This window comes from Mus musculus, chromosome 8 (genome assembly GCF_000001635.26).
Source record: "Mus musculus strain C57BL/6J chromosome 8, GRCm38.p6 C57BL/6J".
Lineage (NCBI taxonomy): Eukaryota > Metazoa > Chordata > Mammalia > Rodentia > Muridae > Mus > Mus musculus.
Window position 1 is genome coordinate 105,528,823 of NC_000074.6, and position 16,854 is coordinate 105,545,676.

The 16,854-nt window shown below is 47.8% G+C and overlaps 1 protein-coding gene across 1 annotated transcript in view; it reads right to left on the reverse strand.

Annotated features, from left to right (window-relative positions):
• The window catches only part of Atp6v0d1 (ATPase, H+ transporting, lysosomal V0 subunit D1), a 41,604-nt gene that overhangs the window by 4,362 nt on the left and 20,388 nt on the right, over window positions 1–16,854 (reverse strand). The window contains exons 2-4 of the mRNA NM_013477.4: window positions 10,499–10,670; window positions 1,993–2,171; window positions 352–431 (exon numbers count right to left, since the gene is read on the reverse strand). Coding sequence (NP_038505.2) covers window positions 352–431; window positions 1,993–2,171; window positions 10,499–10,670 — 431 coding nt within the window. The remainder of the gene's footprint in view (window positions 1–351; window positions 432–1,992; window positions 2,172–10,498; window positions 10,671–16,854) is intronic.

Consider the following 16,854-nt stretch of genomic DNA (forward strand, 5'->3'; position numbering starts at 1 on the left):
CTGCCTTTGCCTAGGTGCCTGTCTTGGCTGCCAAGAGTTCATGTGGCGTAGGTTTCAGGGCAATGACCTGGGTGGTGGTCCATGACACTCCTGGATGCTACATGAGTGGCTGTCCAGGAGGCAGCTCTGACAGGCCAAGTGTCAGAGCACCAGCTACTCCAGCCTGCTGCAGACACCTTGGAATGGATAACCTGTTCTACAAAACCTTGAAACCACCCCAGGAACCTGAGAGTGAGAGGCTAAGCCCCCAGAAAGGAGCCTGATGCAGGTGCATGCTGGCCCAGCATCTCACATAAATTACCTTCTGTCACACACAACCCCCCCACCCCCACTGCTTCTCAAAAACACTACCTTGTAAAGCGTATTTCGGATTATCTCGATGTTCATCTCATCAAGGTCCTGCTCTGAGATGCAGTCCTGGAAAAAAGCCGCTGGGAAGGGAAGACAAGGATGTAAAGAGCAGGACAGCAGCCTCAGTGAGAGGGCGCACTAAGCTAAGTACTGGATGGAGACCCCCAATCCAGTCTGAGCTACTGCCTTGGAAGTAGGAGAAGCAATTCTCTGGGCCCTGTGTGCTGACCTGAGCTTTTCCTGCTTCTTTGCTCCTAAAATTGATTTATAAAGGAGGCGGCCAGCCATAACATGATCTAATCACTGCTGGGGCAGACCCAAGTTTAGACCATGCCAAAGACAGGCTTGCATAAGAGGCCATGAGATTTCCCTTCTCCAGGGGCAGCTATCAATTTGGGGACTGGAAACCACTGCTATGTATACCCTACGAAGGCCTAGAGCCTGCACATGGGAAACTAGCCTCCTCCTCCTCTTTTACTTTTGGTTTTTTGAGACAGGGTTTCTCTGTGTAGCCCTGGCTGTCTTAGAACTCACTCTGTAGACCAGGCTGGCCTCGAACTCAGAAATCCGCCTGCCTCTGCCTCCTGAGTGCTGGGATTAAAGATGTGTGCCACCAGTGCCCGGCTTCTTCTTTTTTTTTTTTTTTAAGATTTATTTTATCTCATGTATTTGGGTATACTGTAGCTGTTATCAAACACACCAGAATAGGACATCGGATCCCATTACAGATGGATGTAAGCCACCATGTGGTTGCTGAGAATTGAACTCAGGATCTCTGAGGAAGAGCAGTCAGTGCTCTTAACTGCTGAGCCATCTCTCCAGCCCTCTTCTTCTTTACATAAGAATGATCTTATGGAGAAGAGCAAGCTAAGATTGGAGTAGTTAGAAATCCACTGCAGGAGGAGAGGCTAGGGCAGAATCCCAGGGAGGGCCTGAAGATGTATCCGATGTCCTTCCTTTAAAGATGAAACTGCAGAAGCCACAAACAGCCCAGAACTAGCTCAGAGTTACAGGGACAATCAAAGGCAAACTAGGTGAGTAGATATGGCTGGCACTTCTCAGCTTAGGACCTTCTGATTCAACTCTGGTGGCTTCCTGGAATAGTTCCCCAGGGTTTAGATTGTGGCTATAAGGGTACTAGCTAGTTATGATACTCATGCCTTCTCTCCAGCATTCTAGGCATCCTGCTGGACACCATCTGACCTGACCCCTGGGACCTGCTCAGTGGAGTCAAATGAAGCTTTTTGCTTTTGTTTTCTGTCTCATAAGAAGCCAGCCATTATTATAGCCCTGGTTAGGGCTACAGTCTGCCAGACCCCTCAGGACTCCAAGAGACACAAGCTCCTTGCTCTTCTCCATAAGTTCATTCAGCCCCCTTCTGAGTCCCAAAAAACCACATTCTTTCCAAAGTTAGATAGTCTCAGTCTGCCCTTTGGGTTGCCCGTCTGCCTAGGAAAAGCAATGGGAGAGTAAAGAAAGAGGGATGGGAAACAATGAGAACAGGAAGCTGAGGGAGCAAGGTCAGCTGCAGCACAGTCTCCTGCTTTAGGGCTGCCCCACCTCCTACAATCCATAAAACCCACACTGAGGCTCTGATGCTAAGACCACTGCCTAGCTGCTGTTTCTACCACAGAGGCTCACCCAGGGGTGTGTCCACCAGAATGGCATTGTAGAGCTCTGCAGGTGTCTGTGCGATGTTCACAGCCTCCATCTGCTCAAAGCTGCCTAGCGGATGGCACTTGGGCACAAGTTCAGCTATTGAACGCTGGTGCAGTGTGCCTGTGATTAGCAGGATCACGTTGTCAATCATGTAGCTATAACTGTGAGAAGCAGACAACAACAGGGCAGACTGTTAGAGTAGAGGAGTGGGGAGGACTGGCCCCCAACTTTGCTCACATCCTTGCTCACACAACTCCTAAGAGTAAGTGCTGGCTTGTGGATGCTGTAAATGGGCTCCAGAGAGACTACCCTTCCCCACACAGACTCCTGTCACCACTACCACCATGACCCCAACCCCCAATAACAGAACATCGGATAAATATAGCTTTTCCTTTAACAGGATGGTAGAGTCATGCCCCATAAACGACTGGAACACAAGTAAATAGCCTATAGTGTGAACAGTGCTCCAACAGTACACAGAACGCATGGGCACATGCAGGTGAGGCACATAACCCATCCCAGGGACAGATGCACTCAGGAGCTTGACAGATAAAAGGACTGGGAGATGAAAGTGTGTTCTGGATAGAGGGAACAGTATGCAGAGGCCTGGGGGCAGACACTGAGTGAGACTGGATTGATCTGAGGAACTGAGTATTGTCAAGACTGGCAGAGGGAAAGGGAGGGCACAGCTGTAGGCAAGGCAGTGCTGTCAGCAGAAGGCTGCCTGAAGACTGAGCTCAGGTCAGGCAGAGGGTTCCAACTTTACCTCAAATACTACGGAGCCATAGTGGGATGAAAATAAGAAACCACAATATTATCAGGGCCACTCTGGCTCCATGGGAGTTGGGAGTCCAGAGTAGGAGAGGAGAAAGACTAAGAAACAGGCTAGGAAAAGGCTTCTCCAAGAAGGGCCAGAGAAGAGTCATAAAGGCCCCTTCTAGAATAAAGGACAGAGTCAGGCAGACTGCAGAGCCCCACTGTGAACACAAAAAAATACACTACTCTTTAGAGCCAGTTCAAGCAATTACTCAGGAGGACCTGAATGAGATACAGAAGCAGGTCTGATTCAAGTCAGTTCTAGGCTTAGTCTCATAGGCTTGCCCTGCAATCGGATACTCTGTGCACCATGGACAGCAGAGGGGGCTGTGGAGCTGGGGAGGGTGGGGCTGCCTAGTTAAGACTTGGCAAGGAACAACTAAGACAACTTGTCTCCAACTGAAAAGCAGAGCCAAAGAGGAGCTAGGACAGAAAGTTTTGTGTACTCACCTATGGGGATGAGGTAGTAGGGGAAAAGGGAAGGTATAAAGAATAGGAGGAGCCGGGTAGTCCCAACTATTATCCATCCTGTTACAAGTAGTAAACTATGAGTATAGAGGAAGTGGAGAATGTCCTTAAAGGCTAAGCTGGGCCTTGGAAGGGTAAGGACTAAAAATGGAGGCTACTGTCAATCTGGCCCTGGACATAGTTCTTGTTCTGTTTCTGGGAGGTCCAGAGCTAGGCTCTATCCCTGTAACAAATCCTTGTACCTAAGTCTGAGACTTTACCAAGGAAAGGCCTTGGTAGGAGGTGGGGCTCAGTACCAAAGGAATAAAAGGAAAAAGGTGGTGGCCCAGTGTATCAGTCACTGTGGTACTCCTATAAGCCCCTCAAAATACCTGAGTTTTGTCTCAGCCTAACCCATACTCCTTGTGCTTGATGAACACAGCTCCCACTCAATTCAATGCCACTTTAACCTCTAGTCTCCTGGGCCTGGGGCTAGGCAGCTGATCTCTTTCCATACCCAATCTAGATGGTTCATTACAGAATATGCACTGAGAAGAGTCACACCTCACCTTCCAAAAACAAGGGTCTCAAGCAAGATCCATCTGTAATTGCAAGCTAAAAGGAACATATGGCCAGCCTCTTGTCCTTGACCCCACAGAACTGGCAGTTAACTTCCACCCACTCCAGCCATACTAAAACTAATGTCTTCCTAAGACATCCAGAGAGACCTCACCCCAGAGATAAGAATGCCTTTTCCCCTCATATCCCCTTTTGATATGCTGAAGAACAACAGCATATCTCTGGAACTTACATTATTCAAGTGATTCTATGTGACCTTACTGCCACAACAGATAAAACACCTATGGCTACCTTTAGCCAAAGCTTTTGTTTGTTTGTTTGTTTGTTTGCTTGTTTTGAGATGTGGTTTCTCCGTATGGCTCTGGCTGCCCTGGAACTCACTTTGTAGACCAGGCTGGCCTCAAACTCAGAAATCCGCCTGCCTCTGCCTCCCAGTGCTGGGATTAAAGGCGTGCGCCACCACGCCCGGCTTAGCCAAAGCTTTATGTTTTAGCTCTAAACTCCCACCTCTGTCTCTCAGAGAGACCCCACAACCCCAGTTTCCTTAGTCTAAACTTTTCCTTCCCCCTTGTGCCCACAAGCCAGGGTCTCTGTTTATCTGTTTAGGCTAGGGACAAGACTGGAATAAGACTGTCTGAGTACTTCTAAGAGCCCTGGACCAGCCTCAGAAGAAAGCCCTGTAGGGAAATGCTGCCACCTGACTTCACTGCTATACCTCTAGTGAGTAGAAGAAACCAGCTGTAGTTCATGGTTCAGCTCTGACACTGTATGCAGAAGTCAGTAGTAGCTCTCCCCTCCCTTCTAGCTTCCCCAAACCTCTCCTTGCTATAAGCCTTAGTTGAGTACAGAGAAAAATGCTGGGCCAAGTTAGGGCCACTCACAATCACAGCACTCAGCCCCTTCTAACTCCTCCTTCTACACAGGCCAGGCCAGCCTGTATCCTGTGCCAGGCTGAGTACTTCCCTCCCCGGGGCCAACTCTAAGATTGCTTCAGTGGAGGCCCCTGCTTTCCCTTCCTGTACAGCAAGGCTCAGGATCGTCTTTCCTGGGAGATGGAAGGCAGGACAGGCCTGGCAGAGATAAGACCCAGCCATATGCCTTCCTACCTTCAGCAAACAGGAAACCTCCCTCCTCTTTGCCTGGTCTTCAGAAATTGCCTCCCTGCCCCCAGAAAGCTGCTTTGCCATGTCTCCCCTCATTTGGCCTCAAAAGAGAGAATAAAGTTCCAGCTGGTCAGCATCTCCCTCCAGAGGAAGACAGCTGGGGAGTGGATGGCCCACTGCCTGCCAGGCCAAAGAGGCCCTTTTGGAGTGGGGGATGGGGGAAGGGGGTAGAGCAGTCTATAATCCTCTGCCCTAAGGCCCTCCCTTGCCCTGTGCCTCCAAATAGCTTGGAGTGGGAGAAGTTTCAGGCTACAGTTTAGGAAGCTACTTCCTTCAAGAAACCTTTAGAGTCCCTAGCCGACCCTGTCTCTCCACTGTGCCCTTTGGTGCCACCTGCTGGAGCAACATAGCTTTTCTGCACTTGGGCTGGCAGGCTGTGTATAACCAGGTACTTGTGCCAAATGGCCTATCTGCAGCCCCCACCAAGGAGCCTCATTTGTTGCTAGTGACATTATCTGTACTAAACTACATCTAGTTCCAAGGAACCCCACCCAGGGCTGAAAATGAACAGAAGTCTCTGCTATGACCTTTTCTACTTAGCACATTACCCCTTAAGCCTCAAGTTCCCCTTTGCAACCAGAATGAATGAGATGTGGACTACAGAAGAGTTAGTGAGGCTCTGACCATCTCCTCATTAAAATCCTGACCCTCCTCAAAGGCCCAGTTGAGTTATCCTATTTGATCTGAGCCTTTGGAATCCTGAAGGGTCCCTCATAGTCATGCTTTTTCCTAGGTCAGAAAGAACAGGGTCAGTGCTGGCTTCCTTTCCATCCTAAAGAGCAATAAGGGAACAACCCACAGCAGCCCGAGAGCCTCATTGGGAACAGTCAGGATAAGAAGGCCTGAGGAAACCCAGTGACCACTCTAGGACAATGAAGGGCCAACGTGAGGCAACATGGCCTCACTTAGGAGGTAAGAGATGCTTTGGGGACCCACTAGACATGTGAGACCATGTCCTGGGACAAAGGTTCCTTCCAGGTGTCCACTTCCACTGATGGTCATTCTCCCAGATAGTACAGGTTAAACCACACAATTTCTGCCAGTGGACACGTAGGCTACAGGCAATTGTTATACACCAGGGATGGCCCTTGCTTGAGACCTGCTTCATTTAAAAACAATGGCACTTAGGGGCCACCTGAAGATGTCCCAGAGACCAAGTTGACCCTCTACAAACAACTTTCCCAACTTCTCTTCCAAGGTTAGGGGGTTCTCCTGTGAGAAAATACCATGAAATGGGCCAAGTAAAAGTATCCTTCATGGCTAAAGAACCCTGAATGCAGGTTCTATCACAAGTTACAGGGCAAGTTAGGCCTGGTAACAGCCCTCATTTTAGCAGCATATTAAATGTGTTAGGATTGTGAATGTTGAGTAGGTCACCTAAAACTACACGCTGAGAGTCTACTTCACACAGACTGCCTGCTCTGTGGCAGGCACACAACCACCCCTGTTGTCACTGTCTGCCCCTCAGCACCACTCACTCTGCATCTGTGTAGTGCCCTCCTGGCCTGGCTCTGGACTCAGCCAAAGTTTTTTTCAGTCTAGATTCCCATCCTTATTAGTTCTTCCCTCAAACACCCACCTTCCTTCCTTCCTTCCTTCCTTCCTTCCTTCCTTCCTTCCTTTCTTCCTTTCTTTCTTCCTTTCTTTCTTTCTTCCTTTCTTTTTTTTTTTTTCCCGAGACAGGGTTTCTCTGTGTAGCCCTGGCTGTCCTGGAACTCACTTTGTAGACCAGGCTGGTCTTGAACTCAGAAATTTGCCTGCCTCTGCCTCCCGAGTGCTGGGATTAAAGGCGCGAGCCACTATGCCCGGCTTTAAACACCTTTCTTCTCAGCCAGTAGTCATTCCTTAAGGAAAGCAGTCATGTAGAAGGGTCAACCTGGTCTCTGGGACATCTTCAGGTGGCACCTAAGTGCCATTGTTTTTAAATGAAGCAGGTCTCTAACAAGGGCCATCCTTGGTGTATAACAATTGCCTGTAGCCTACGTGTCCACTGGCAGAAATTGTGTGGTTTAACCTGTACTATCTGGGAGAATGACCATCAGTGGAAGTGAACACCTGGAAGGAAACTTTGTCCCAGGACATGGTCATGAGTCCCCAGGCCCAGTATAGGGTTCAAATGAAAACTTCACTCAATTCTTTCTAAAGTTCTATTCACATTTGAATAGTCTGACAGGGCACTGAAATAGAAAGCAGCTAAAAAAATAGGAGTTAAATTTAGTCAGATATCATGAGAGAAGAAACTGCTGAGGGCTGGATACAACCAATGTCCAATCCTAGAGACCTTGGCCAATGAAGGCCAAGAGTGACCATAGCCAGGGCCTTGTTATGGAGTGACAAAACTTCTGGGAAATGACTGCAGGCTTGAGTGATAGAGGAGGTGAGAAAAAAGATGAGGAATGAGAAAAATAGGCCCCATAAAATGAGTTTTAAGGGTGTTTAATGATCTTAGAGATGTAGGTGTGGTGCTAGAAGCACTTAAAAGGGAACATGACAACACAGAAGTAAAGAGGAGTGGCCACTCAGGGTCCAGGTGAGGTGAAGAGATTCAGAATGTTGGGCAGAAGGATCTCAGGGAAGGAAGGTGGAGTGGACTCGGGGCGAGATGCAGATGCAGAATTGGAAGGTGTACTTGCTTCTGATGACTCCGTGGAGGAGTAGGTGGGCCGTCTGCACAGGGATGAAGAGGCTACAGGAAGGAGAGGACTGATGTTTAGGATGGGGAGGGGTCATCCTGCTCATGATGGGAGCTGCAGGGTGCTGAGTAGGGACAGCAAGAAGTTGCTGGGCAGAAACAAGCTGAGGATGAGTAGGTGAGCATGTACGTCTATTAGTAGGAACGACATTCCCTCCCACACACCCTGCCAATTGCTGGCTTCCCCAGCTCTGCTCCCAGAAGTGGAGGTGGAGGAAGGACAACTCCAGGCTGGAGGCTCTGGGATTCCTCCAGGGCTGGGGGGCTGCCAGTAGGGTGGGACCATAAGCTGGGAAGCCAAGAGAGTTACAGATGCTGGCAGAAGAGATCTCAAATGATAGACCAGAAAACATCAGCTACAGAGGTAAGGAAATGAAGACAGAGGAATAGCAAAGAAGGAAACAAGGCCCGATACCCTGCTGAATCTGGATCCCATGTCCTACAAGGGACTCAGAGTGGGCTGGAGAGCCTGAAGGCTGTGGGTGGAGGATGGTCACCTGATTGAGCAATGTCAGGAGTGTAGTAGTTCTACGTGGTGACAAAGCAGTCATCAGTTGGGGGCTTGGTGGGGGGGTGTGGAGAGTAGAGAAGGAGGCATTGCAGATGAAGGGGTCAAGGACAAGCAGCCACAGGCTCAGACTGGTCAACATGTGACATCCTGGATGGTGGTAGAGAGAAAGGCTATAAGCCACAATCACCCATGATTGGAAGAGGCCAGGAAGTGGTAGATTCAGAAAGTTTGCCACAGGATAACACTTGGCCGCACATCATCTTTAAGCACACTTGGTGCTTGGAGCCAACCTCCAGCAGAGAGCTGGCAGCTGCTCTGTTTCAGTCACTCTCAGAGCCCTCTCCAGTTTCACAGCCTGGCAGGCTGACACTGAAACAGGCCAGGGTAGATGCACAGGCAGGTGGGCAAGTTGGCAGCAAGATAGGTAACATCTACTCTCTGACCACTGGCATGGGGTCAAGCTTCATCCAGCCAGCTTGGCTGGCAAGACCAGAACATTAACCAGGAAGCTGGAGAAGCCTTGTGCAAACAAGCTGAAGGTGAAGGCTGAGCGATGGCAATAAATTTAGTTTCCTGGTATGTCCTCGGCTCTCGCTGTGGGGTAGAGGATACGCAGGCCCAGGCTAGGGATTAGGTGACAGATGGTAGAATGATGTGTGACACACACACAAAGCATCAGTATATAATACACTCTATCTGTCCTGTCCCACTAGGTTCATGTTGGCATACCTTGATGAAGAGAAAGACAGTTTGATCATGAACCCATATGGGATTCTGCAGCAAAGAGGTACCTGAAGAAAAAGATCTACAGCCAGAAGAAGGCTTGCTTTCCAACTTATTGGAGTACTCTGTGCCTTTCAAGTGTCCCAGCCTGTTAGAACTGAGGTTGGAGCCCTCTGCCTAAATACCCCATTTGAACAGATGAATTTTATGCAAGTGACTGTTCTTGGCTGAAAGGAGGAGATGGGCTAGACAGCCACATACAACCCTGTCTCTGAAAAGACAAGTGAAGTGATGTGTCTGGTCCTAAACAAGAGGCTAGGGAAGGGAAAAACAAGACATTCAGAAGAATGTGGGGATACATCTAACAACACGCTCAGAGGCTACCCAATGAACATACTTCTGTTCACCACTTGCATGAGGCAGCCACCTGGGCTGAAGCCATTATTTGTTTGCCAGGCTCTGACTCAGGACTTCTACGTCATTCCTTCAGAGCCAATTTCTTTACCTTTTAGGGTCCCAGACACACAGGTCTAGTTGAAATAGCCTGTTCTAGCCCTCAACTCTAGGGTCTTCTCTGTTTAGCTTCTCTAAGAGCTTGGTGTATAGCTTCTCTAAGAGTTCCATCAAAGGGTTACACAATGGGGAAGCCTGGAGCAACAAGGGTTATTAATAAACAACCTACTCCCCTTAGCTCCTGGGAAGAACAGCAAGGCATTCGGCCTCCCCCAACTCAAGTCCATCCCCTAGCTTTCTGACCTGTCAGAGCACATGAAGAACAGCCCTCAGCTGTTGGGATAATCTTTTTGTACACTGTATGAAGGTGTGTCTCTGTCCTTCCTCAACTGCCTCTTCTGATTGGTTTAATAAAGAACTGAACAGCCTGTAGCAAGGCAGGAGAGGACAGGTGGGACATCCAGGAGAGATAGGGACTCTGGGAAAGAGTCAGAGGCACAGAGGTAATGGGCCACACAGCAGAAAGCAGACTAGAATAAATGGGCTATTAAGTTATATGAGGTAGTTGAGAACAAGCCTAGATATCAGGCCTAATCATTCATAAACAGTAGTAAGTCTCCATGTCATTAATTGAGTACTAGTGGGTTGAGACAGTCCAGTGATGCTCAGCCTAGAAAGGGGCAGAAGAACTGTATGGCTCACCCCAGGATCTCCAGAGCCCTGTCTACACCCAGACCTTGACTCTACCAAGAGGGGAGTAGGGGAAACCTAACAAGTGTTTGATGTAGGTGCTGTAGAATAAGTAAATAGGGGAGCTCCAATTCTCGCAGCTTTTGCAGCTCTAACACCTCCACAACAATGAGAGAAGGAAATGAAACTGGTAACACCACTTTAAAGGTGGTGACCTAGAGTCCAGAGTTGTTGAATGACCATTCTAGTTATACCACTTGAGAAGACTTTAAAGACATTCTTTAACAACAGCTGGCCTGACAGAGCTGCCATCTGGTCACCTGACAGAAGCACAATAGCTGCTGACCAAGACCATTCTGGTGCCATCGTCTGCAGGCATAGAACTACCTTGCCCAGCACTGTGCGCTCACTCACGTTATGAAGTCCAGGAAGCTGGCGAGCGGCTCATAAGCATGGTTTCTCATGTGGCGGAACTCTACTACCATCTTCTCCTTGAGCTTGTCATCGATGACTGACACCGTCAGAGGTGACGCTTCATTGGCCAGGAAGTTGCCATAATCTGTACTCTGTAGGTGCAGCTTCAAGTCTGAAACCCAAGGAAAGATGGTAAGGGCTAGGCTTTCTGAACCTTACCGGTTGCCCTAAGTTTCCATCCCTAATCAATTCTAAGCCCTGCTCCTCCCGCGAAGGTGCATCCTGCTGCCGCCTGACTTCATCTCCCTAATAGCTCAGTGCCAATTTACAAAGTAGCCAGGCTAAGGCCCAGATGCCCCAGACCCTAGGAACACAAGTCAGCATTCCAGGCCCCAGAGTACAACACAAGTAGAATAACTGTCCACCAAAGTGATGAGGTTGGGAAGCCTCAACATAAGGTGTCATTTATCATCTGTGGGCTTTGAGGTCCTGACTTGGAAGAAAATATAACATGGGCTCTACTTTCCAGCACATTAAAATTGGAAGAGCAAAATATTCAGACATGAGGCACAATAAAAAAAAAATTCTGCCAGGCAGTGGTGGCACACACAGGTAGATCTGGGAGTTCAAGGCCATCCTAGTCTACAAAGTGGATTCTAGGACAGCCAGAGCTACACAGAGAAGCCCTGTCTCAAAAAAAACAAACTAAACCAAACCAAATAAACAAAAGAAAAAGAAAAAAAAAGGAAGAAAGAAAGAAAAGAAAAGAAAAGAAAAGAAAGATCCAAAGCTGCTGGAGGTAGATGAGAGAATCAGCACAAAGATATAGCTGAGCAGAAAAGGCCATGCTGGGTTGGACTGCAGCAAAGGGTGGGGCCCAGGAAGCATGAAGGAAAAGTGAGATGGGACCTGAAGGATTTATAGCTAGGAATGGGTTCCCCTTAACAGTGGCTGGAGGTAGACAAACTAATACTAAGAATTCTCTTCAATTTTTAGGAACATATGAAAAAATATGACTCACCCCTGCCTCTAGTCCATTCCTCACACAGTAGCCAGTGATTATTTTATTTTTTTTTAAAGATTTATTTATTTATTATATGTAAATACACTGTCTTCAGACACACCAGAAGAGGGAGTCAGATCTCGTTACGGATGGTTGTGAGCCACCATGTGGTTGCTAGGATTTGAACTCTGGACCTTCGGAAGAGCAGTCGGGTGCTCTTACCCACTGAGCCATCTCACCAGCCCCCGATTATTTTATTTTTGCAGTGCTGGGAACTGAACTTAGCACTTCATATATGCTAGGCTATATTGTATCACTGAGGTATTATTTTATTATTTTTACTTTTTTATATGTTTGTGTGCACATGTATGTATATGCATGATTGTAGTTCTGAGGAAAATCTTAGGTATCATTTTTCAGCTTTTCCTTTTGTTTAGACAGGGTTGCTCACTGGCCTGGAACCTGACCAAGTAGGCTAGACAAGCTGTCCAGCAACTTAATAGGGATCCAACTGTCTTGCCTCCCATCTCATCATTGTTGTTATAAAAATACATGCCACCACACCCAGCTTTTTACAGATTCTGGGAGTCTAAACTACAGAGCCATCAACCTAGTTCATTCATTCCTTCATTCTTTCATTCGAGACAAGATCTCCCTATGGAGCCTGGCTGGCCTTGAACTCACAGAGATGTCCCTGACTCTGTCTCTCAAGTGTAGGATTAAAAGTATGTCCCACTATACCCAGCCTCTTTGAAACATAATCTTGTCATGTAGCACAAGTTGGCCTGGAACTCACTATGTAGACCAGGTTGGCCTCAAACTTTTTCAATCCTCTTGCCTCAGCCTTTCCAGTGCTGGTATTGAGATCACAGGCTCTAACCCCCATCATCAGCTTTGACACTTCTTAAAAAGTTACATCTATATGTGTGTGGAGGTGGGTGTGAGCATGCAGGTGCCCACACATGTTCCCAACATGCAGTGTCACTGCGTGCCTATGGAGATCAGAGGACTCCTACAGAAATGTGTTCCCTCCTTCCACCACATGAGCTTCAGGTACTGCACTCAGGCTTGGTAGCAAGTGCCTTTGCCTGTTGAGAGTGGTCTTCTTAAAACACAAGAAGAAGCCAGGCGTGGTGGCGAATGCCTTTAATCCCGGCACTCGGGAGGCAGAGGCAGGCAGATTTCTGAGTTCGAGGCCAGCCTGGTCTACAAAGTGAGTTCCAGGACAGCCAGAGCTATACAGAGAAACCCTGTCTTGAAAACACACACACACACACACACACACACACACACACACACACACACACACACCACACACACACACACACACACACACACACACACACAAAGAATTATTTGTGCTCTAAAAATTACTATAGAATAAAAAGAAAAAAAAACAGGAGAAGATAAGTGATGATGGCTGGAAAATTACTCCTGCGTTATTATATGAGGGCCACTATGGTCTCAAAGGAAATACTAAAGCCAGTGACAGGTAGGTAGGAAGGAGATGAAGGATGCCCCAGGTGTTCTTGAGGCCCAGAGGGTGACACCAGCTGGATCTGCTCAGAGAGAATGAAAGGTACAACAGATAACTCGTCCATAGACTTCAGGCACCTCTCTGATGCCCCTCATACTCTATCACATGAAGAATGCCTCAGCAGTGTGTGGCATTGAGGCATACAACTTCAATCCCAGTACTCAGAAGGCAGAAGCAGGAGGATGTCTGTGGGTTCAAGCCAGCCAGTTCTACATAGGCAGTTTCAGGCCAGCCAGAGCAACATAACTAGACCCTGTCTCAACCCAAACAAATGAACAACCACCATAATAAAGAATGCTCAACTTGCAGTCAAGTATGTAAAAGGAGATGGATTAGCACATGTTGCTGAATGTGGGGAACGTGTATAAACGTGCTGGAATAGATACTTTCCACCTATATGCCTTGGGGTTTCCACCTATATGCCTTGGGGGGTGGGGGCTGGTGATAAACAGAATTTATATCATCTGTGGCTCCTAGGCACTAATAGGGTGCACCTTAGCTTGAGGAGGATCCAATGTGTTCGTGCCAACTTGGCCACTTTCATCTACTTTTCTCCCATGGCCATCCTAAAGATGATAAAAAAGAGAAGGCAAAGCAAGTTAAAAGAAGCCATCTGGCTTTTAGTGATATGTGCACATCTTCCAATGTCTCTAACCCAGGCATCTGCAATGACTCTGATAAGGGGTTCTGTTCTTTCTTATTCTCACAATCTGGCTACTTTGAGAGTAAGGCATGGGTAACAGGAGGTATTCAACTCAGAAATACTTGGATTATTGTAGTAATTCAGATGGGTTTTTCAAGGAAAAAAAATCTAATTATATTGATGGCTATTGCTATAACAGTCTATAACAGTCTATTGCCTGCATTTCTACCTCCACATTGTAATAACCTTGAGACTAGACAAGTGCACAATCTTTGTAAAAGAAACATGGAAGAGAGGTTTTAGGTCAGCTGGCGGAAAGCTTACCTAGCATATACGAAGTCCTGGGTTCATTTCCTAACACTGTACAAACCCAGGTGTGATGACACATACCTATAATACTAGCATTTGGAGGCAGAAGTAGTTCAGTTGCTCAAGGCCATCTTAGGCTATAAGACCCTGTCTTGATAAAGAAAAGAAAAACAGAACTAGGGGGTGGGGTACAGACAGGACAATACTTTATCTTAGAACACTTGTCTAGTAGTTCCTTACAGCCATGCTGCTTCATAAGTCTGCCAGCTTTTCTGAATTACTTTGAGAAGCATAACTTTCTTCTTTTCTCCTCCCTTATTTAAGCATATTTTTCTTAACATACTGGGCTTCACTCCTCTAATGCCCCATTTCCCACCATGGAGCTCTGTATGCTGCCAAATGGCTGACCTCCACAATGGTTTAACTCAAACTGCATGGCTGTTTTTCCTTTTCCATTCTCCTCCTCCAGGCAGCTACTGAGATTTACAACTTGCTTGCCCTGGGGTTTTTCTTTGAAACTCTTATAAAATTGTCCTCTTAAATAAACTTTGGCTTCACTTGACTTTCAAAAAGAAAAAAGGAAAAAGAAAGATTATTAATGCCTCTGAAATGGTTTTTGTGGGTATGAAACAAATGGTTAAAAATATGAGCTATCCCACCTAATAAGTACTGAAATGAAGCAGACTTCATTTACCATGTCATAGTCGTGTCCTGATTTATATATTTGTATCTACCAGCAAACATGTTGCTACCGGAGCCTGAGGGACCAACATGAACAAGGGGTTTTGGTCCAGGGCCACCAAGTTCTCAAACGTTTACTACAAGAAGTTCTAGAGCTGACAGCAGCTAGGCCAAACTGTCTGTTTATCCATGCAGTCATAGCAGTCAGCCTAAAATTCTCTTCAGGTCAAAAGACTTCCTCTTCAGCTCCCTAGAGATCAAGACAGGCACAGGAAGGCTCCAGAGTAAAACTCAGTCCTCTGACTGGAGTGCCTCCTGTCACTGGCCCCATCAGTTCCCAGGGTAGCAAGCCCACTACCCTACTGGATCCCCTGATCCTTCATTCCTAAAGCATTGAGGATCCAGGCCCCTGCACACTCTGTCCTTCTAAGCCCTGGCACATGCTCTGGGAAGATTCCCGAGGCAAGCTATCAACTCCCACTGGGGATCCTGAAGATAAGCTCTCCAACAGCATGACACTTCCTCTATCCCAGACTTTGCCTTACATCACAAAACTTCTCTCTCAGAAGACTAGCTCAGCAACTTCCCCAACTGCCAAATACTTTCTCTTTAACAACCAGATAGTCTTCATCAAATACCTGGTACTCCAGTGAGAGTTTTCACCTCAGAAGGCCTGGACATACACAGGCTATGCAATGGTCTCCTTCCCATGCCAGGAGCAATCTTTGTGCTGGACCTCTCAGACATGTCAATTTCAAAGGCTTATCAATTAAAAGCCAGAACCTTGTCCAGAGTCTCACAGTCAAGAGTATAGAGAGGCTAGGATATCAGGCAGGCCTGGTGGGACTCTGTCAGTCCCCACCTCGGCTGTCTTTTGTTCTCTGAGCCTCCTTGAACACATTGGTAGAGCAGACCTTTTAGGTATAGAACCAGCTGTCCAAACAGCCTTTAAAGCCAGAAGAGTTGACCACTGGCTTGCAGACCACCTGGACACTCACTGCCCACTTGTCAATAGTAGGCATAGGCCCACACTCTCATGACTCAGTGACAAATCCCACTAGCATCACTTTTGACATCAACCATTACTAAAGAAGGTAGGAAAATATGCTTGGGGTTGAGCAGAACAAAGCTAGAATGCTCCTTTGTACAGCCCCACCCCTGGGACTTCACACAAGCTTCAGAGCAGACACCCCTGTGCTTCCATTGCTGCATTCTGCTGACACTGCATCGGGAGAAGCCACGGCTCTGAGCACTGCTGGAATGCAGGCGGCTGGGTGGTTTCTGCTGGAGTTTGTCAGATCAGAGCAAACCCGGGAGACTCTACTGAGAATCCTGCCCAAGGCTGGAAGAGTCTGCCTTACCAGGAAACTCATTTTTAAAAGCCCCCAGAGACAATGTCAAAGGGCCAGTTCCAGACCACTTTCTCTGGCTAAGACCCACATTTCCCTGTGACCAAGGGAAAAGGGACAGCCTGCCAGCCAAGGCAACTGGAGGGAGGGAGACAGGCTGATTCCTTAGCTCGCCCACGAGGGGACCACACAGGGCTTCTAAACCAGTTCTGACCCTGTTGGAGAAACCTGGCGCCCAGAAACAGTGGCTGGCAACCCTAAGCCCTTCAGACAGGCCTGGCCAGGGCTAGGACAAGCTGGGTTAGAATTCTCTCTCCTCAGCTTCCTGCTATTTCTGAAGGTTGTGGAGGAGGGGATGTGACTGGGAATAGAATCCAAGCATTAGGAGAGGCCTGGAACTTATAGATGCCTAGTGGGAGACTTAGCCACCCGGCCCTAGCCCAGCCCCTCAAGGGCACCCGAGGACAACAGGGGCTAGGTTTGCTATGGGACCTGGGCTCAGCAGCCTAACAGCATCAGTGACAGTCCTTGAGAGGACCAGGCATGACTGGTTTGAGGTATGAGCTGTGTTCTAGTTACAGTAGACTCTGGGGACAACACTGGTCTACCCACAAGCCCAGCTGTCTACCCCAAATTCTATCAGTGGCCCAGTGCCAAGTGTCTGGACAGTTGGGATGTCTGACAGTAAAAGACTTCCTCAGAGGCTGATTCTCAAATTGAAGAAGATGCTGCTGCGATCAGGAAAGTCTTGCTTTAGTGTGAGGTTAAACCCTAGCTCAGAGGAGACAGATTAATTCAGTGTCTACTCTGGGCTTGCTCCTCCCCAGCCCACCT